Source organism: Ammospiza nelsoni, chromosome 7 (assembly GCF_027579445.1).
Source record: "Ammospiza nelsoni isolate bAmmNel1 chromosome 7, bAmmNel1.pri, whole genome shotgun sequence".
NCBI classification, from domain to species: domain Eukaryota; kingdom Metazoa; phylum Chordata; class Aves; order Passeriformes; family Passerellidae; genus Ammospiza; species Ammospiza nelsoni.
The window spans coordinates 1,632,657-1,654,653 of NC_080639.1; the positions used below are offsets into that span (position 1 = coordinate 1,632,657).

Genomic DNA, 21,997 nt, shown 5'->3' on the forward strand with positions numbered 1-21,997 from the left:
CCGAGCTGCTGCTGCTGCTGCTGCTGGCACTGCTCCCCCTCAGCTGTTTGGCAGCTCCTGGTGCTCCATTATTGCTTGTTTGGAAGCTGATCCCTCTTGGAAGAGCTGGGCAAAGCCAGGCAGCAGCAGCCAGCACTCAGGAAATCCTGCCAGAGCCCAGGTGAGGAGAGGTGGAGGAGGAGGATGCCCAAGACAAGGATGCTGCTGCAGACAGCACAGATGTTAAATCTGAGGTGATTTAAGCAGCACATGAGCAAAGTCTTACTCAAAACAGAGTAAGGGTCAAGCACTCAAACCCCCAAGTGTCTTCTCCACAGCCAGTGCCCTGGACAGGCTGGGAGAGATGGGGGTGTTCAACCTGGAGAAGAGAAGGATCCAGGGAGACCTCAGGGCTCCTTCCAGAGGGCTGGAGAGGGACTTGGGACAAGGACTTGGAGCAGGGCAGGACATAGGGAATGGCTTCCCACTGCCACAGGGCAGGGTTAAATGGGATGGTGGGAAGGAATTCCTCCCTGTGAGGGTGGGCAGGCCCTGGCACAGGGTGCCCAGATCCCTGGCAGTGCCCAAGGCCAGGCTGGATGGGACTTGGAGCAGCCTGGGACAGTGGAAGGTGTTCCTGCCATGGCAGGGTGAAATGAGATGAGCTTTAAGGGCCTGCCATCCAAACCATCCTGTGCTTCTGTGAAATCCTGATGTGTCACCAGGGGAAGCACAATGCTTGGGAATTCAGTGTAAATGACCTGGATATCCTGACTTGCACAGGCTCAGTCAGAATCCCAAATACTCACTACACACACTCATCCATCCATCGTAGCTGAAATCCCAACCATTTGCTGGACAAAATCTTTTCCACCTGAGGGTGATGCTGGAATTCTCCTGGCAGGAAGATGAGAAGGAGCCAGGGCAGAACAAAGCAGAGCCAGTTCTTTGAAAGGAAGTTCTGAAAAACAAGGGAAGGGAGGCTTGGGGCTCACCTGTGCCTCTGGAGGGCCTCCTTCATCTCTGATCAGCAGCAGGTAGCTCTGGCCATCAACCACTATCTCCTTCTTGAATCTCCCACCTGCCACACAAAGCAGCTGGTTACATACAGCAGAGGGACAGAACACACAACAGAAAAAGGCTTCACTTGTGGAAACAAAAGGTCTTTGCAAATTCACCAGCAACTGGAGTGTTACTGAGGTTTATATGCACATACATGGGAATTACTTCAAGTTAAGGCCTGTACTTGCCTTATATACATATATATATATATATATATATATATATATATATATATATATATATATATATATAGTGGGGAAAAGCCAGGAATTGCATTACATCCCACGTTAGGTGTCCTTGGGTTGATACATACAGTTAAAACCCTGTATGTGTCACCTTTGTTTTTAATAATTGTCAGAAGTGTCTGTAAGAAAGGCAGTGCACACAAACATGGTGTCTCCTCCCCAAAAGCAGTTTCCTGTGGCACTCAGCATTTCCCCAAGGGAAGCCCAGTTCTCAGAGCACACAAGAGTGGGATGTTATGGGATGAGAGCTCCACACTCACACACCACAGTTAGGGGAAGGTACCACACACATGTTAGACAAAAAGCTACGATGGTGCTGCCTCTGGAGAGATGTGCTAAGCCAGCAGAGCAGCCTGTGCTGCTGGCTTGGGAGGAATCCCACACCTGCTCTGGACATCTGGACAAAGAGAGGGCAGCCATAGCCTCCAACCACATCCTGCTCCTGCTCCTGCATTTCCAGGGAGTGCACATCAGGAGGTGCCTGGCACCACCAAGGAGGCTCCCAGCCCAGCACTGCTCTGTCACCCCCACTCTGGCTCACAGGGACTCAGCCACCACCCAGGGCAGGGCGGGGATTGCTGCTTTTGGGGCTAAAAGCGTGTTTTGGGCACTCTGCTGCCTCTCTCAGAAATGCCAAATCCCATTTAGGGCTTCTGGTGTGGCAGAGCCTAAGCCAGGATTAGCAAGCTTGGCCTAAGCTTGGGGAGGCATTTAGGCTCCTCTCCTGGAGCAAACCCACTCTTATCTCCCCACCTAAGCCCCAAAGCCCCCAAGGCCTCCAGCTCAGCATCACCCACCCTCGCAGCTGAGCTCACCATGCCGAGATAAAACACATCCCTTACACACCCCAAACTTCTCTCTTTGTCCTATTTGTAAAAACCGGAATTAGTTCTGATTTTAGCCCGTTTTCCCAGCTCCAAAATGTGTCATTCCACAAAAACCAATGGTAGAGAGCCAACAGCTCTGCCCTGCTCTCCAAACAAGCTCCCCTAGCAAGTAAGTCAGTAAGTCAGCACTCTCAGACTAATACTGATCCTCAAAACACAACAATCTGCACAAAAATTGCTGCCTTAGGGGAACCCAATGCTGGCTTAGACCCACCATTCCCCCCAGCCCAACCACAACAGCAGCCTTCAAACCAAGATTACTCCACAGCAACATTCAAGCATGTTTAAACACATTTTGTGTTTAATAAAAGATGTAAGAATTAGAGGTTTTTGTGGGTTTGTGCTGGGGTTTTTTGTTAAATCTTTTCTTTATAAACTTATCCTATTAGCAGTATTAAGCATGCAGCAACGAAGACTATCACATTTCTGGTTGTTTAATGGCACAGAAGGAGCAGAAGAGCCACGAATGGATTTTCATTATCTCACTCACAAAGTGGATTTCAATCCTGCCCTCACAGATCAAGTGGCAGATAGATATCTATCATTACTGAACCTGAAAAGAACAATCCCAAACAAGTGTAGAACTTGTAAAGGAAACAGCCTCAGCTCTCAGGAACTGGATTTCTATTAATCAGGCCATTATTTCTGTACGCTGTCGATTAAACAAGCTTCCCAATGAAGTGTTAACTAAGATGAATTACTTAATATAGAGCCCTCCAGAGAGGGGCTTTAAAGCTGCAAGTAACAATGGAAATACACTGTATGCCTGATCAGAGAGGGAAAGTTCTGCCTAATTGCCATTTCCTATTTCCTTTTTTTTTTAAACACTGCAAGTTCCCCCAGCTAATTACAAAATACCACACACCGAATGCGTTTGGGAGCCAACTCATTATTCCCATGGTCAACAGGATGCCTTGCCAGCCTCACTGTACCTTCAAACACTCCTCAGAGGCACAAAGAAGGTACAGACAGGGTGGATTTAAAAGCTTAAGCAGAGAATTGAAAAATAAAAAAGAAATACTTGAGTGTACAGCTCACAAACGTGAGCCCTACGAGATTTACTCTTCATGATTTGACTGTTGTGAGCAGCTTGGAAAAGGGCATTGAATTTAATAAATGCAGTGCAAGTTAGCCACAGCTCTTCTCCTGTGTGAATCCACACTAAATGATCACCTTGGGGACCTGCTCCTTGCCTTCCCCAAAACCACTGGGCGTGGAGCTCAGTGCAATTATTGTTATTTCCAGGATTAAATTCAGATCCTGACGCGCTGTCCCACTTCACCGAGGGCTGTCACCCTGCTGCAGCCAACAGCCACAGTCAGCTCAAATCTGCTCAAGTGCCTTCTTCACCCTTGAAAGCAGGATGTGCTCATTAGCTGGAACAGGCACATCCTCACAATCCTTGATTTCTGTTTGGATGGAAGTATTTCATGACAAACAGTTTGAATTTAACACCCCTCCAACCAAACTGTTTCAAAGAATGCCCTGCATTTCCAAGCTGCACTAAATATTTCAAAACAAATCCAAAGGCTCAGAAATGGAACAGCAAACTCACGCTCATCCCTCGAGTAAGAATTATTTTATGCAAATCTCAGCTCACAGCAGGACTCATCCCTAATAACTTGTGCTTCTCCACCATTAAGGAGCCCTTATCATGAGCACAGCACAAAATTAGGTGCTGCCCAGGACACAGATTAAGAAAACCGACCTCAATATCACGAATTTACACAAACAAAAGCATAAACAGTGAAGAATGGAAAGAGCAAGGCTGTACCCTGCAGGTATCTGTGGTTGTAGGATTAAGGCAAACAATGAACTGCTTCTCCTTTGATTTGATGAGCCTTGATGAGACCCAGGAGCACTTTGGGCAAGGGCAGCAATTTTGGGGTGCTTCAGCTTGGACAGCACCACGTTCTTTTTTTGTTCTGTTTTTAATATATCCAGGGGTTTGTAAAGCACCACAGGCAAAGAGGAATTACAGAGATCAGCCAGTTCAAATACTGGACTACAGCAACCCATGAGGAAGCCAAACACTCTCCCAGGGCTACAAAATACCCCCTTATTTTCCTAAATATCTGCCTGTGTGACAGAGCCAGGAATTGCTGTCTAAACCAACAGCACTGAGAACAAAGAAATGACCTTCATAACACAGAGAACGAGCTCAAAACCCACAGCACCACTCCCAGGGGAGGTGGCTGCCTTTGCTTTGGTCCCATCAGGATTATGACACATGCAGCTTTTTAATGAGGGAGCTGCTCAGCTCCCAGATGTACCTGCCAGGGGAGGGGATGACTGGTGGCCAAAGGATGGGGCACCACAGGCACTTCAAGGCACTTATTCCCAGCTTTCCAGGGCTAGAACAGTAGCCATTCCCACAGGCTCATTGTCAGATGAGCACAGGATTTTTGCAGGTGACAAATCTCCTCCCTGTGCCCAAACTCATGAGGCAGCCCCCAAACCACCCTGGCTCTCCCAGGTGCACCTGGCCACACTGCTGCTGTAAAATGCCCCACGTGAATACACAGCTTTGAGCAACACAAAGCTAAATAAATGCTGTGCATCAGCAATTTACAGCCCTGGCTGAAGCCCCAGCACAAACTTGAATAGAGGGGGATCAAGCACAGCTTCCTGATCTCATTGTCATGCACGACCCTCCGCAAGGTGAGCGCCCGGCATCGGCGGCGGCGCAGAAATGAACCAGCGAAAATCAGAATTCAATTTAAACACTGCACACACACTGGCAATCAGAGGTGCTCTCTGTAACAAAAGCTGGGTATGACATGGGGAATTCTGGGCATGGAGGCTTTAATCCAGGCTCTGACAGCCTGGCCACCCCCTCCTCTCACCGAGAGCCGTTCCAGCGCGTAATTGCTCAGCGGAGCAGCCGCTGATTTTGCTGCTGCATCCCCAGGCCCCACTGTGCTCACCAGGCTCTTTATTCAAGCAAATTGCCACGGGGATGAAGTTATTTAGTCATGTGAGAAGGATAAATTCGGGGGGCTGGCCACACGACAGGCACAGGCAGCAGCTGAACGTCTGCTGTGGCAGGGCAAGACAGAAGGGAGGGCTGAGGCAGCTCTGAAGGACTCAGGCAGCTCCTGGATTTCATATTCCCAGTGACATGTGCATTTTGACAACAGCAGCCAGTTGTCTCACACATGCATGTTCTCTCCTTTTTTCCCCCCCCATCAGTGCCAAGAACCTGGCTCCTCTTCAGGGAAACACGTTCAGAAATCCTCTGTTCAAACAGATGGCCACAGAGTGGTCTTCTGGTTAGCTACTCACGTTTTTTTTTATTGAAATAAACTAATTTAAAAATGTTTTTCACAGCATTGCCTTAAAAGGAAAAAGAAATTTTAAAAAAGGAAAAGGTTCTTCCCCCAGAGGGTGTTGGGTCACTGCCCAGGCTCCCCAGGGAATGGGCACAGCCCCAATCCTGCCAAAGCTCCAGGAGGGTTTGGACAACGCTCTCAGGGATGCACAGGGTGGGATTGTTGGGGTGTCTGTGTTGGATCAATGATCCTTCCAGCCCAGGATATTCCATGATTCTATGATTTTGGGCATTTCCTGAATACAACCACTGTGCTAAACAACAATTTAGAAACTGTGAGCAGATGAGCTGGGTCAAGGATCAAAGACCAAGGAACCATCGCTGCCACACGAGACTGAAGCTGCAAAAAGAGCCCTGGACCCCCTTTCCAAACACTACCTGGGTAAAACAAACCCCAAAAGCCAACAAAAGCAGCCTAGACTGAGCTCTTCAACCCCCACCATCTGCTTTACTCAACAGGTTTAGGATATAGTCCAGGAAATCCATGGAGAGGCCCTGGAACTATCAAACCATACCCAATTACGGCAAGGTACCCCCACAGGGACCATCTATAAATGCAATATTACATCTTATCATCTGATCTTTACCTAAAACTGCCAATACAGATGCTAATACATCATCTTGCAACTCCATGGAAAGAGGGCTCAATGCTGGAATTTTAGGGGCAGCTGCAATGACATTTGACAACTGAATTCTGAGAGGCACTCACTTATGTATTTGCAGTGCCTCTCCAGAAGGGCAGAGGCAATGGGCTTCCAAAACCTGCGATTTGAATGGAGATCAATGGAATTTTAGAGTTTTAATGGGGTTTTTTTGGGTTTTGTTTAGAAAAAAAAGCTTACCCTTCAAAAATATATAAAAATTACCTCAAGCTGCATAGAACCTCCAGGGTTGGATAGGACAATGGGAAAAACCTGTGAGGGTGGGCATGCCCTGGCACAGGGTGCCCAGAGCAGCTGTGGCTGCCCCTGGATCCCTGGCAGTGCCCAAGGCCAGGCTGGACAGGGCTTGGGGCACTCTGGGATAGTGGAAGGTGGAATGGAATGAGCTTGGAGAGACCTGGGACAGTGGAAGGTGTCCCTGCTCATGGCAGGGGTGGAATGGAATGAGCTGAAAGGTCCCTCCCAAGGCAAACCACGCTGGGATTCCATGATAAACAGGCTGAGCTAGATCCAGTGTTTTATCTCATGCAGCAGGAGAGGAAGTTGATTGATTAACCACCAAGATAAATGGGAACTAAGCAGAGCCAGCCTCTGAGCAATTAAGATTCCCTCATTACCCAGGGACAGGGCTCACTCAGGAGCAGTCCATGTTCCACTTTCACTGCAAAGCTCCTGACAGCCAGTGCAGGCTGGGCTAAGCCAATTAGAGAGGGCCAGCCTTAAAAAAATCACTGTAATGTGAGTGCAGCCAGAGAGGTAAGGCACACTCTGTCCCCATCAAATGACTCATCTGAAAGGAGCAGCACGATAGTAATCCAAGTTTCTGCAGCAGTTTCAACCCTCTTGCACCCACTTTATTAATAACCTAGAAGATGGAAGTAACAGGCTATTTAGTTTCTAGATAATGAAGCAGGAGGGACTGCAATTATGGGAGAAAATTGGATTGTACTTCAACATGACCGTAACGAGCTCGAGAAATAGAGAGGAAAAATAAAAGCAGCATCACAGGGACAAAAGTGGGGACAAAGCAGCTGTGGAAAGATGGGGCAGGATGGCAAAAACCTTTGGCACAGGAGAGAAAAGCAGCTGGGAATTCCTGCAGAGTGCAGAGAAGGGGACAGCCTGTCCCTAGTCTGTGTCACCACGCCAGCCTCAGCCTGTGCTGATCAGGACAGGGCATCCATGGCAGATAAGGACCAAAATCTGCCTGCAAAACACCCAGGCAGAAAAATAAACATGTGCACCCTGGTTATTTAGGGGAGCAGACTAGGAAGGGAGAAGAGGTGTGAGTTCTTAGTAAGAAATAAACTGCTGATCCCATTTTAGGGCAAGGGAAATATTTTTCCCATCTTTCCAGTTATTAATTGTTACGGTCCCAGGTAAACAGGCAAGAACATCAAGTGGGAGCAGACATACAAAGCACCAAATCCCAATTCCAGGGATAACCCTTGGGTTCAGACACCCCTGAGTCCAAGATGAAGCAGGAACCCATCTTCATCAGACACCACTGCAAGAACTGTGGCACTGAGCAAGGGAAAAGCTGAACATGTTGTGTGTTCTCCTGGATCAGAAGCATTTCTGACAGATTAAAGGGCAGGAAAAACAACCCCCAGGAACCTGTGGGGAAGCCCCTCCTCTGGAACCCCCCCAGAGCCCTCACATCCACCCACCCTCCCCAATATCAGGGATATTGTCAGCCACAAGCTGACAAGGACCCACAATTCAATCACTGCTCCCATTTCTACCAACAGCTCATTTTTCATCTTTTTTTTTTTTTTTAAATTTCCTTCTCTTGGTTTATTTTACTGACAGCAGGTGCAGAGAGTTGCTTACACCTCACACCCACTAATTGTATATACACAAGTCTAATTTTAAAAGCTTATTTTTATCAAAGCAGTCAGAGACAAAAAAAAACAGCAAGTCATCTCCTTCAGGCAGGATGTGATCCCACTTTAGCACACTCCCACCTTTTCCACCACCAGTCTTTTCCAGTTTTAAACACAGCCCAAAACACCACTTTCCAAACAGAGTTCCTCACAAAGGCCGCCCCATGATTTAAAATATCATCCTTTATTTTTGCTGCAGCTCCTTCTAAGTTGGCTTCCCAGGCATTTCATCTTCCAGGCAAACCCATCCCAGCTTTCACCCTAACACAAAATTCAACTGCTCAAAATTTCTGCTTGACCTCACAAGCTTCCAACGTAATTGCTAAATCTCAATGTGCACTAACAAACCCTAAACAGCTCACCAAGACAGCCCAAAATGTAAGCACTGATGCACACATCTCAGATCTTTCCAAACACCCCTCTGCTTTTCATACCCACACAGCTCCCCCAATACCTGTCCATTCATTGCAGCTTTACATCACAAATAGCAACTGAAGTTAAAAATGGACTTAGCAGAGATTACACCATAATCAGAATTTTACCCTTCCTAAAATGGCAACAAAGCCCTGGTGACAGCAAATTGAGGGGTCTGTGAGAATTCAAAATGCTGTGAATATATCTTTTTGATACAACTTCCCATAACAACAACAGATTCAGTGAAGGGGGGGGGGGGGGGGGGGGAAGCTCACAATAAGAAATCAAATACAAGCTGAACAAGGAACATGCTCAAAGAAAAATATTAAAACCTGGCTTTGAGATCAAGAGTGAAACAGTGGGCTGTGATTTTGTAATACATCCAAAAGGAGTATTTGAGAAATGTTTGAGAAATAAAAGCACAGGGAGGTCCAGCAGGAGCCACTCTCAACTGGCTGCAAAAGCAGCAGCGAGCAGGGAGCAGTGGAGACCCAAAGCCATGGAAAGCCAGAGGAGGTGGGGCTGGAAAAGCCCTCTCACATCACCAGTGTGACCCCACCAGCACTGCCAGGGCCACCTCTAACCCCTGTCCCCAGTGCCACATCCACATGGTAATTTTTAACATTTCCAGTGATTCCCCCACTGCCCTGAAGAGCCTGTCCCAATGCCTGACAACCCTTCTGGTGAAAAACTTTTCCTTCATACCCAACCTAAACCTCCCTGGGCACAACTCGAGGCCATTTCCTCTTGCAGCATCACCCACTATTGGGAAAAGTCACTTGTACTCCTGTGAAGAGCCTAAATTTGTCAGAGAAGTTCTATAAATCTGCTTTACAGCTTGTCCCAGAGACACAACCCTCAGAGCAGCACACCAATGCTGCAGACATTATTTCCCAAAAACCCCTGGCCATTCAAGGTGTTAAAGAGAACACCTCGAGGACCCTCAGGGAACACAAGCTAAAAGGGAAGCTTTTCTGGCAATCTGCTTCCTCAGCACCTCCTAAAGAGCAAATACTTGAGTTTTTTCCTTTAATTAACAGAGCCCCTCATTTGTGAGACACTTGAAGCAGTCCCCAAGCTGACAGCTGGAACAGAGAGGTTTTCAAAGGGATTTTTTTCCCTCTAACCCACACAGGCAGTCCCAGGAGGGTGAGGAGAGGGAAGGACTCCAGAGGGGAGAGGGCAGAATGCATAAACACCCCCTTTTATGCTGAGCCTGAAAGGCTCCAAAAGCCCAAGAGAACCCTCTGCAGCAGTGCTTTAAAGGGATCAAAAAAAGAGACAAGTGTTGGTTTATAGCTGGGTGTCAGCGTGAAATGCCAAATAAAAATAATCACTCAGTGCTATTACAGCAAAAAGGCAGACAAAGAACTGGAAAGAGGTAATTTTGAAACACATGTCCCAAGTCATCACTGGCTTCTGAACACGAGACAGAGCCTGCCTGTGGGTTTTCAGGCCCAAAGAAACCTTAATCTACCCCAAAGTGCTGAGGGGGCTCCCGAAAACTGCACCGAGGATTTGAAACCAGCACAGAAAATTTCAGCTGCCTCGGGTTTTGCAGTGCAAGAACCACAAAATGGTTTAAGGTTTATGTGGCTTTTTAAAACTCATGTTGGGATTCTTGCAAAGCGTCCCTGTGTAAATTCTTACATGTGTGATGGGGATTTTCTGGCATTCCAGAAAATGCTGAAGGAAAAGGCATGAGTGATTGCAGGGAGACCACCAAGTACATCCTCACAGGACACATTTCTCTGCTCTTCATTTCCACTGCAGCCAGCTGCTCACTGAGAACAGAGCTCACAGATTAGTCTGGGACACATCCTCCCTTTATTCATCAAAGATCAAATTGGGGTGTTCAGTAAATATGGCCTTCCTACGTATCTGAGAAATATGAACTGGATAAAAATAGCAATGGCTTCTGTGAAGAGAGTGGGAGCCTCAGGAACCTGATTGCTCACAGCAGGCAGAACTGCCTGAACCATGTGGAGAAGGGGACAGGAGCCCCAGGGCTGCAGAGGGGACAAACTGCCCAGTTCTGCTGCAGCTCCCATGTTCTGTTCAGCCCAAAACACAAACCCTGACCCCAGCCTGAGGATAAATCTCCCAGCACAACCCCAGCAAGCAAAGACAGATCCCAGAGGGGTTTGGGCTGGAAGGGCCTTTAAAGCCCATCCCATTCCACCACCCCAGAGTGCCCAAGCCTGGCCTTGAACACATCCAGCCATGGGGCAGGGTTTTATCCCTTTTGTTATCCCTTTGGGTTTTTTCCCCAGGTGAAGCGGGTCCACGCTTGTGGATGCAGGCCAGGCTCAGACCTGAATGAAAGCACCTGGCAGGCCAGCCCAGTTCATAGATTATGGCTGAACTTTCTGCATCCACATTGTGTAAGGGTCTGTGGCCAGCAGAAAAATCTCTTAAGAGGATGTGAACAACAGCAGCTGAAATTTTAAAGCACTCTTCCTCAATCCTCCTTGCATAATTACCCATTGCTGAGGAAGCAGCAGACAGGAATAGTTACTCGAGATAAACTGAAAAACACGGACATGCATCCCTCAAGATGGAATTTCTACACAGAATCAGAATCCTTGAGCTTGTAAAAGGCTTGAAGATCATCAATGCATGCTTTTGTTACAGGCTGGCAACTTATTTTCATGACATGCTTCAAAGGGAAGGCTGAGGGTGACACTCCATTTAATACTTTAATATTAGACATGATCATTGCTGCCACTCAAGTGACACACTGCTCACTGTGGCACTGAAAAAGTTATGTGGTGAAGGCTGAAACAGCATAAAAATATTTTTAGGTCAAATTTGGAAAGAGAGTAAATGAACACAGCTTTCTGAAAAACACATTAAAGGCTTTATTCTGTATCTTTTACTGAGGGAAATTTGATTTCTAGTGTAAGTTCCTTCACAAAGAGAGATGAAACCTCCCCTGACTGCAACAGCTACTTGGGATGGTGGATGGCTTTTATGCTTTTTAAAACACTAAAAATAATTACTCCACATGAAATGAATATATAACTCTTAAATATATCCCAGAGTACATGAGAAAAAAAAAACCTCCTTTTTTGTCATCCCAGCCTGGGCCACAGTTTGTCTTTTTTTTTTTTTTGTTTTATTAGACTCACTGGAAAACAAAGCACTGAAATAATCATGACATGATTTTAAATATTCACAGACATGCCAGAGATGTGGAAAAGCCTTTAAGTCATGTTTCACACCTCTGTGGCTTTTTGGAAACAAAAACCCAAACAAGTAACAGAACCCTCCTGCCACTCATTACTCCTGTAAACTCCAATTCACCTTGGTCTGCAAAGAATTCAGTCTCAAATTCCACCACGCAATTCAGTCTCAAAATACAGCACACATCTCATTTGGCTCCTACAGGCAGAATTCAATTCTAGATGGGAGAAACAAAGCCACAACACTTCCCACAGCTCACTTGTTGTTTCAGCAGGTAAAGCAGTTTTTATTCCAATTGCTCAGAAGGTCCTTAGAAGATCACAAATCCCTAGGATTCCTTATCTCCCATCATTTCTGTGAAAAACACATTTCCTCTCTGGTGAAAATTTAAAAAGGATAATAGGAGATAAGGATCATAGAGTAAAGGTTATTACAGCTAAGAGCACACTGTTATCTTTGGGGATACTCTTTAAATACTTTTTCTTTTGTATCAGCTTGTTGTATATTCAGAGACTCCTTTGCATAGTAAACTTTTCTTTAAACCAGTTCACATGTCCTAAGTAAATCTTCTTTTTGGGTCTTTTTTTAGAGTATGGGTATCCTTTCGTTATGGTTTTAGTCTTAAAAAATATCTTTAGTCTTGTTCTTATCACCTCCAGTTTTTGGGCTTTGGTCTACACTGCCATCAGACATTGAGTGTTGATAGTTGGCATATTTGTAGTAGGTATCTTCTTTATATGTTTATTAGATGTTATCTAAGTAGGTATTCATACTTGTATCAGCTATTCCACTACTTTGGCTAAGCTTAATTAACAACAGAAATAAAAACTAGATCTTCGTAACAAAGTTACTGTAACATCACACATACAGAATGCATTTTAACATTTGCAAAAAGCCAGTATTAAAATATGTATCTATAACAATTTCTTTCTTGTATCATCACAGAAAAGTCCCAGAGTACTGAAATTCCCCCCTGACAGCAGGGTAACACATTGCTGCTTTTCTTACATCTGATTTAAAACGTGTCACTCAGCAGCACAGCTGAGTGTGTGTTAAATATGCAAAGGAAAACTCTCAAGGCCCTTTTTCTTCCTTCTAAAAACTTATTCTTTGAGAAAACAAAGGTTTGCAAGTTGCAAACACAAGAGGGACTGAAAAGTTCTGAGCAGAAATCAAAACTGGGGCAGGCAGTGAGAGAGAAGTGCAGGGTGAGGTGCAGGTTCCTCCTCCTGGTGGGGAGGTGGTGATGGGCACAGAGAAATCTCTCACTGGGAGAGCTGAAGGAAACCTGAAACCACCTTTACACGGCTCAAATTCATTTCCTGGGATGCTGGAGCCCTCAAGGCCTGCAGGAGATGTGGATGCAGGGCAGGTTTCCTGGTAATTGCAGCCATTTAGAGGCAGAGGAAAGCAGAAATAGCAGCCCCTGGCCCTAATCACCACTTGCACATGAAGCAAATATCCATCACCTCACCCATTAGGCACTGATTTTATGATGCCTGTTAAATTTAGCTGTTAGGAAGCCATTCCAAGCCAGTAAACTCAGGTTTTCCTTAACTGATCAAGCAGCTGACACCTTCACATCCGACATGCATCCTCTTCTTTATCCAATTTAACAGCCTGACACATTTATAGTCCCTCAGGAAAGGAGAGAGGGGAGGATCCACAAGGGTCTCCAGCACGAAGGATTTTCTAGGGACTTGTTTGAAGGACCTAAAAGTGCTCAGGACCAGGTTGGAGGGGGCTTGGAGCACCCTGGGATAGTGGAAAGTGTCCCTGCCCATGGCAGGGGTGGAACAGAGTGAGCTTCAAAGGCCATTCCAACCCAAACCTCTCTGTGCTCCTGTGATTCTCTGACAGAGAAGTAAAACACAAATCCCCCCTGCAGATGTTTACTGAGGGTAATTTATGTGGGTTGAATTTCCTTTCATGCTGACTTGATTGGAAACCTTGACCTGATCCCTCACAAGGCAAATCAGAGCTCTTAATTATTCCAGTTTTCCTCCTGTTAATGAAATGCAACAGTGTCATTAGTGAGGCTTGTCAGGCACACTTATGTGCACAGAAATGATTTGACACAGCTTTTGTCATCTACTCCTTGCAGGAAAAACAGTCCCAACGTCACTGCAGCACTGTAAATAAAAATCCTTCAAGACAAAGGGGACAGATGGCAACACTCCCAAGGAATATCACCTAAAATATTCATCCTTCAGGAGGAGAGGAGGGCTAGCCCTGTCAACAGTCAGGAGATTTGAATCTTCCAAGGGAAAAAAAAACCCAAAAACATAACCAAATATCCTCTGTTCATGAAGTGGAGGAAGAGATCTGTCAAGACAGTGATTTTTGCTGAAGATTTGCTGCACTCAGTGCCTCTGCAGCCTCTGTCAGCATTTCTCACTATCAGCATCCACAAGAGGATCCACACACACTTCTGTGCACAGCCTCAATTGCTACCATCAATTATTATTGTCAGCCCTAGCTACAAACCAGCAAAAGCATTCAGGGCAAACTTACACACTGCAGGAGCTCAGTGTCAGTGCAGCTCCACAGGAAAATTCCTTGTCCATCCCTCCCTTCCCCTCTCCTCCCATTTTAACTGCAATCCCAGGCTGTTAAAATGTCAACTACCAAGCTGAACCAGCTTCCTGTGGTAAGAGTTAATTAGAAACAAATGTTATCAGAGATGCATGAAACTACAAACTACTGCTGAAGAGACAACAACAGTGATTTGAAATCAAAAGGGAACAACTCAAAATGATACACAAAACAAGGGGGAAAACGCTCTAGTACAGAAACCACCATCTGGCCCTTCCAAACCAGAGCTGCCATGAAGACAATGTATAGTTACCTGCATCCATATCTGCAAAGAAGGGAACAGCCAGTAAGGGAAAGAAGGAACCAGAAATTCAGTGTCTCAGAGTTGGATTTAAAAGTTCATAAGGAGAACAGATAAAGAAAAATAATCAAAAAAGTATTTACTGTAAGATAAACCTCGATAAGGTACTGTGACAATTTTTTATTTCAAGCTATAAACTGGGATTAATGTTAAACACTACAGCGTACAAATTAATTTTCTATGCCATAAAAACATTTTTAAAAAACCACAAATATTTATTAAATTAAACAATAAGTAAGTTACACATTTTTAGGTGAAGATTTTTATTCTCCTAACAGGAAACCCACCACTACAGACAGTAACTGTGGCTTTCAACAGCCCAAGTGAAAGCAGCAGCACTACTGAGAGCAGCCAACTCCTCTCCATCAGGACTAATTCCCACATGGACACTCACTGGGGGCCAAAGTATTTAAAGGATGCAAAGCAAAGTATTTAAAGGATGGAAAATCCACAATTTTATTGTGCATACTTAGCCCGCTCTGGAGAATGTTAAAGCAAAAATCCCCATGCATTTTGAATAGCACATGGGATTTTTTTTTAATCATTTCTGCATGATCAAAAATGAGCAAGGATGTGGATTGTGGGGGGAAAGCAGGCTGGGAGCTGTGGATGCACGTACCTTCAGGTGACTCCTCCTGGACATAGGTGCCGGTCAGGTAGCGGTGCACCAGCGCCGACTTCCCGCTCGCCAGGTTCCCCACGATCCCCTGCGTGCAACACGGAAAGAAAGCAACAAAGAACTCAGCTGCAAGCCATCCCTGCAAAAAGTTGTGTCTTCTGGCAAAATCTTCACGTGGAATAACACCTCAAGCAACAGACACAGAGCAAAATGTGCCCAGAGATAAATAAACTTTGATTGTGTTTAGTGTGAGGAAGCCGGTTGCAGTTATTACAGCATTTAGGTAGAAGTTGAGGAGGGTAAGTTTAGGGTTGTAGATAATAATGATTGCTATTCAGCCTAGGTGGGAGATGGAAGAAAAAGCTAGGATTTTTCAATTTGTGTTTGGTTGATTCACCCTCCTAGGGCTGCTGAGAAGATAGCCAGGATGGTTAGGAGTGTAGGGTTTAATGAGGGTGAGGTTATGAACAGCAGTGGTTTGGGTGGGAGGACCTGAGAGATCACCTTGTTCCACCACCCCAGGGTGCTCCAAACCCTGCCCAGCCTGGCCTTGGACACTGCAGGGATGGGCCACCCTGTGCCAGGGCCTCCCCACCCTCCCAGGGAATTATTTCAGCCCAACCCCAGAGAGTTTTCTTCCTGGAGGTGCTCAAAGCCCAATGGCTTGAGGAGATTTGGGGTTCGTGCCTTTAAAGGGGAGCACGGAGCTGAGGACACCCTGCTCCCTTCTTGGGGGAGGGAGGTGATGGAAGCTTCTCTCGCCCTCTGAAACAAGCCCAGCCTGCTCTGCTCTCTGCTGTTTACTTGACCCTCACCAGAGGTTCAGAACAGAAGGTCCCTGGAGAGAAGATGAACTCTGCTGATCTGCCTGGATTGCCAAAGGGCCCGAGGCAGCAGCCACGAGCTGCACATTCCCCACCTACCCCAACTTCTCACCCCATCCCATCTTCTCAGCCCCAGCTGGCAGGACAGCACCCCCCTGATCAAAGCTGGCTTGGTGGGACCCAGCCAGGTGTGCTGGCACCCCGAATTCCCCCAGCCTGGGGCTGCTCCCACAGCGTGGGCAGCAGGGGGCGGAGGGAGGGATGCTGGGATGAGTCACAGGGAGAAAATGACATCTCCAGCACGAGGCCCTCACCCCCAGGACATGCAGCAACCTCTCCCATTAATGCCTTTTCCCTCCATTACATGCCCATGGGCTGCAGTACATCTGTCTACTCCCCCTCACACCACAGACCCACTGAGAGCTGAGGGTGAGCAAACAGCTTGGCCCTGGCACCTCCTCTCGTCCCCAAAGTGACACCAGCTCCCCTTCCACACAAAGCTTCCCAAGGAGAAGCTCCTTCCTTTTTTCTTTTTTTTGCCTACAACAATGTACAAAGTCCCCACCAGTCAGGATTCACCACTGAAAAACAGTTATTTTAGTGTGTGAAAGCTGAACTGTGTTTTTCATGGTCTACACATGTGGCCAAGACAACAATTTTCCAGTAAAACCTTCACTTAAAGTGATTAGCCTTGTGTGGATGGAAATTAATTTCATTTTCTAGTACACCCGTGCCAAAACTGTAACTGGCAGGGTGAACAGAACAGCATCAACCTGGGGGTCCACTCAGAGGCAACATCCCATGGCTGGGATGTCTTGTTCTGTCCAGAGACCCTCAAAATTTAAAAGACATCAAAAGATTCAAGAGCACAATTTTATATAATAATTGTTTTTAATATCCCAAAGGTCATACCAGGTCATACCATTTGACAGCACTTCAGGTTCTGTGACACATTGCTACAAAGTAGGAGCAATAAATTCCACACTGGGAAAAAAAATCTGACTTCTGATACAGTTTCTCTGTCAGCATTAATATTTGCTTTAAGGCTGATCCCCCACAGCATGACAAAAATGCCAGCCTGTTTTCACAGCAGTCATATTCCTCTCTCCCTGCTTTACACACAAACAATCCCAGTCATCTCCATTTATTTATGGATATGTCTGAAATGCACCAAGTTATGACAAGCATGTTAGGGAACAAAAATACCACCCTAACCCAGCTCAGGGAGGAGAAAATTCAGCTCCAACTCACTGCTCTTTTCAGTTGTGACTTGTGCAACACTGAATCATTTATTTCCATGTGCCAGACATGCTGTAAAACAAACCCCAGCCACTTTGCCCAAACCTCCTAAAGCCTGGTGGGGAAAATCAGAAACTGTACTGATGGCACTTGGCATTTTAAAGCTGTCCAGGAGAGGAGCCTGACTGCACTTGGCAGATCTTTCTGCAAGAAATTTGGTGATTTTATTCAACAATCTCTCATGTTTATCCTGCCTAACACATCCTCATTTAATATTTGAACAAACAGAACCCAGGAACACCAAAGGCAGAGGTCTCACCAAGCTCTTGGCCACAATAAAAGCATCAAAACCCATAAGTAAAACCCAAGTGCTGGATCAGCAGGAACCAGTTACAGAATCCCAGACTGGTTTGGGCTGGAAGGGACCTCCAAGCCCATCCCATCCCTCCCCCTGCCATGGGCAGGGACACCTCCCACTATCCCAGGCTGCTCCAAGCCCCTCCAAGGTGGCCTTGAATGTCCTTCTGAGCACTGGAAGGAAACCAAGCTAAAGAAAGGAGGCAAAGACTGCTGTTCTTTCCTCAGAGGCACACTGAGAAATAGCTCCTTCCTTTATTGCAGCCCTGGGGGCTCTCTCTGCTCTCCCAGAGCCAGTTTCTGTTCCCTTTAAAAAAAAAAAAAAAGGGTACAACACAGCCACTCTAGAAATAAGTCAAAGATAAATAACAACAACAATCCAATTAAGGACCTCCCAGCCTGTACAGGAGGACAACCTCTCCCTTTACCATGGCCCTGGTGTTCCTCAGCCCCTGGAGCACCCAGGATGAGGCCGAAGCGAGGGAATGGCAGGGGGCACTCACAGCCCCAAGCCTTCCCCAAGGGCAGATGTGCAGGAAAGGCAGAGCAGATTTCAGCTGGGCTTCCTGATTTACCCTTCCTCTTGGAGCACAAGCTCACAGGCACAGCTGCTGCTGCTGGCTGCCATCACTTGCAGGGCTATAATCAAATTATTATTTTTGTAACAGCAGCAGTTGTGCTTTTCCCCTTGGGCAGCTCCCGTGGCACGCTGACCACTGCAAATCCATTCTCTGCAGCAGCCACACAGCTGAAATCTGGAATTTCCCAGCCCTGCTCAGACAGGTCAGGGGCAGGACACCCAAGGGAACTCTCACATGGTGCAGCCAGGCTGGCACAAGAGGAAAATGTACCCTGAGACCATCAGCTGGTGCTCAGCAATGGTTTGTGCCCTGAATCCCAGCATGGAGTGCCTGCAGCTCTGCTCTCACCTGCAATTCCCAGTTTCCTTGGGGGTGCTGTGAATTAGCAGGGCTCAGAGGAGGGGAAGGGATGGGCAAGGAAACCCAGGAGAAGCCAGCTACTCCCAATCCTGAATTCCTAGTTTTTCACTGTATTTTGGGCCTTCCAAATGACACCATCTCTTTAACAAAACCTGGAGACCCTTCCTGAATTAGGGAATCACATCCACTGACTGCCAGGTTTTTCCTGCACTCACCTTTCAAAGCAGCCACACAACTGCAGTTGTGAGGATGCTGCTGCCATTAAAATGCCTTTAATAAAAGTGCATTTACCCTGCTAAGTGTGGCCTTGCAGATTCTCTCACCTCCACAAAACACTACTGTCAACTCAGATTTTGGGAAAAGCTTTAAATTCTTTAAAGAGAGGGAGAACAGACATTTGCTCCTTGAAATCATGGAAACTTATAATGGGGAGATGAAATGAGCTTTACATGTCAGCTGCTAACTTCCACTGCCCTCCTAAGACTTCCCTGCTGAGAGGATCCCCCCTGAAAGCGGGTTCATGGAGCAGAACAAATTCCAGCAGTAATAAAACACTGAGAGATCTCTCAAGTATGAATAAAATGAATATTGAATATAGATAAAGAGAGGCTCAGCCCTGGAAGTGTTCAGGGTCAGGCTAGAGTGGGCTTGGAGCAGCCTGGGACAGTGGGAGGTGTCCCTGGAATGGGACAAGCTTTGAGGTCCCTCCCAATCCCAAGCCTTCTGAGTCTATAATAGATATTTACAGGAAAAATCCTTTACTTATTAAACTGATTTTTACATTTTGCCCCAGCAGCAGCTGGAGTGAAGCCTGGGAGGTCCCCAGCACTGTGTGACATTCCCAGCATGTCTCAGGCAGGAGCAAACACAAACTCACCACTTTCAGCTCGGGCACAGAGCGGCTCAGGGTCCATTCCTGGCTGTTCACAAAGGCATCTGTGGAAGAGGAGAACATTCCCAACATCAGGATAATGACATTTCATGCTCTGCTGCACACAATTTCATTCCACAGCTTCAGGAATGTGAGACCAAAGGTCTGATTCCTGAGATGGTGACAGTCCAATGTGACAAAAACCAGGGAAATTGTATAAAAATCCCAAAAATTCCCATTCTGCATGGATCTGCTGCCGGCAGCAGGTGCTCCCACATCATCCCAGAGCTCAAACTCACTCCAGTTAGAGCAAAGGCTCTCAGTGTGTACATTGTCACAGACATCATTTATGGAAAATCATTCCCTTAGGATTTTTCCTCCTGAGAATCTGAGAGGCCTCAGGAACAAAATGTAAACATTGATTATCTGCTGCTGTGGAATGCAACAGGTGCATCTGGGATTGGCCTCATGTGCTTGTTTCTAATTAATGGCCAATCACAGTCAGCTGGCTTGGAGAGTCCAAGACAGCTGCCTTTGTTACCATTCCTTCTTAGCTTAACTAGCCTTCTGAGATGAAACCTTTTCTTCTATTCTTTTAGTACAGTTTTAATGTAATATATCTAATAAAATAATAAATGAAGCCTTCTGAAACATGGAGTCAGATCCTCGTCTCTTCCCTCATCCAAGAACCCCTGTGAACACCAGCACAGTACCTGGTCAAACCATTTCCCATGCACAGGAAAAGCCCTGCGTTTGTCACAGTCATGTCCCCACTGCAGCTGCAGTCACTTCTCCCCCCACGTAAATCAGGAAATCTGCTGGCTCTGAAACCTGTTATTTCCTGCTGCACATCAGATTTCATGTCAGCAGCTGCAGCAGCCACAGTCAGTGGGAACAGCCCTGCTCAGGCAGGGGAAAATCTCTTTTTATTCCTCAAACACACCATTTTTTCAGGAGTATGATCTAGGCAGAAATAAACCACAGAGCCATTTACTACAAAATTAATTAAAAACTACTTGTGGCAGGGGTTGATTCCTTGAAGAAAGGCAGGTTTATCACAGAAATTGAGCTCTTTGGGCTACACCTGGCTCCTGCCTCACTGACAATTCCACACCAAAGAACAGAAATAAGGCTCCATTTTTCTGTATTTAAAAACATTTATCATTTAGTTCCTTCCATAAAGGCCTGGTCAGCTGTAAGCAAACAGAGAGTGATGTTTGTGCTACAAACCCTGTGTGGGTGCTGATTTAACCCCTGCACAACCTGTGCTGCACAGGATGCTCCTGCAGAGCAGATCAGCTCCAAGCCCACAGAAATGGAGCAGCACTGAGGTTCCTGGTGCTCCAATCAGCCCCTGAGCCCACATGAGACGAGAGCTGCAAGGTTAAAACCACCCTGGGTTTAAACAACCCTCTCAGGGTCCTGCCAGCCACTGCTTCCCCTCCAATGCACCCATCAGCAGCAGGACCAGGCTGTTCCATTTGATTCTTTCCATCTGGAGAGTAAAGAAATTGGAGGCAATTTCCTACTCCACACATGACCCTCACTGACTCTAGAAACCATCCAAGCTCTCCCAGCACCCACCTAAAAACAATCACAAAGCAAACTTGTGTTTTCCACTCTTTCTCCATTAAATATATTGCTTTTGCCTCAACAGCCCAAAAAGATCTCTTAGGCAGGAATGAGGAATCCTCCTCCAGTTTTACCTAACACACCCCATTATATTCCAGCTGTGAATAAACCCTGTATGAGAACACAGGTAGAATAATCAGTATTTTGGTGCAGGTATGAGCTGCCTCCCACACACTCAGGGGCAGGGGAAGGAAAAGCAAAGCCCAGAGTAAAATTGGGTTTAACCTTTGGCATTGCAGGTGCAAGAGAAGACCCTGTGCTCATGCAGCTCCTGTTCCATGGCCTCAACTCCCACTGGATCAAAAATGGGAATGGGAAAGGGAAAATGGAAGGAAAGGAAAAGGAAAGGGGAAAATGGAAGGAAAGGAAAAGGAAAGGGGAAAAGGAAAGGGGAAAGGGAAAAGGAAAAGGAAAAGGAAAAGGAAAAGGAAAAGGAAAAGGAAAAGGAAAAGGAAAAGGAAAAGGAAAAGGAAAAGGAAAAGGAAAAGGAAAAGGAAAAGGAAAAGGAAAAGGAAAAGGAAAAGGAAAACCTTTCTGTAGCACACCCAGAACTTGAGATGGGGACAGAAGCAGCAGCAGTTTCCATTTGGGAAATGGGAATGATTGAGGCACTCCATTCCACAGCTGGTCTGGGATGTTCTCCTGCCTTCCTGGGGGAGGAATGTTTGCCCAGACAGGGAGCAATGGGATGGGAGCTTTAGAGTGGGTACTGGGGGAAAAATATCATTGCCCTAACAGGAAACCATCAGCTCCCATGGTTTGCTGTGGGTTTGGGAAGGAGCAGCCAGGGCTGAAGGGGATGAGGAGGTTCCAGCTCAGCTCCAGACTCTCAGGAGTCAAGGAAAACCATCAGCCTCTTATCCCTGACTTGTGGAGGTTTAGGTGTGTGAAACAAACTGGGACAGCTCCCCATCAAATGTCAACAAGCTTCCATGCAAGAGAACCACTGGATTTTATCACCATGGA

General features: G+C 46.4%; 1 protein-coding gene across 3 annotated transcripts in view; it reads right to left on the reverse strand.

Annotated features, from left to right (window-relative positions):
- Window positions 1-21,997, reverse strand: part of AGAP1 (ArfGAP with GTPase domain, ankyrin repeat and PH domain 1) — a 322,590-nt gene that overhangs the window by 200,600 nt on the left and 99,993 nt on the right. For all 3 annotated transcript variants that reach the window (XM_059476344.1, XM_059476343.1, XM_059476341.1), the window contains exons 2-4: window positions 19,406-19,464; window positions 15,168-15,255; window positions 975-1,060 (exon numbers count right to left, since the gene is read on the reverse strand). In XM_059476344.1, coding sequence (XP_059332327.1) covers window positions 975-1,060; window positions 15,168-15,255; window positions 19,406-19,464 — 233 coding nt within the window. The remainder of the gene's footprint in view (window positions 1-974; window positions 1,061-15,167; window positions 15,256-19,405; window positions 19,465-21,997) is intronic.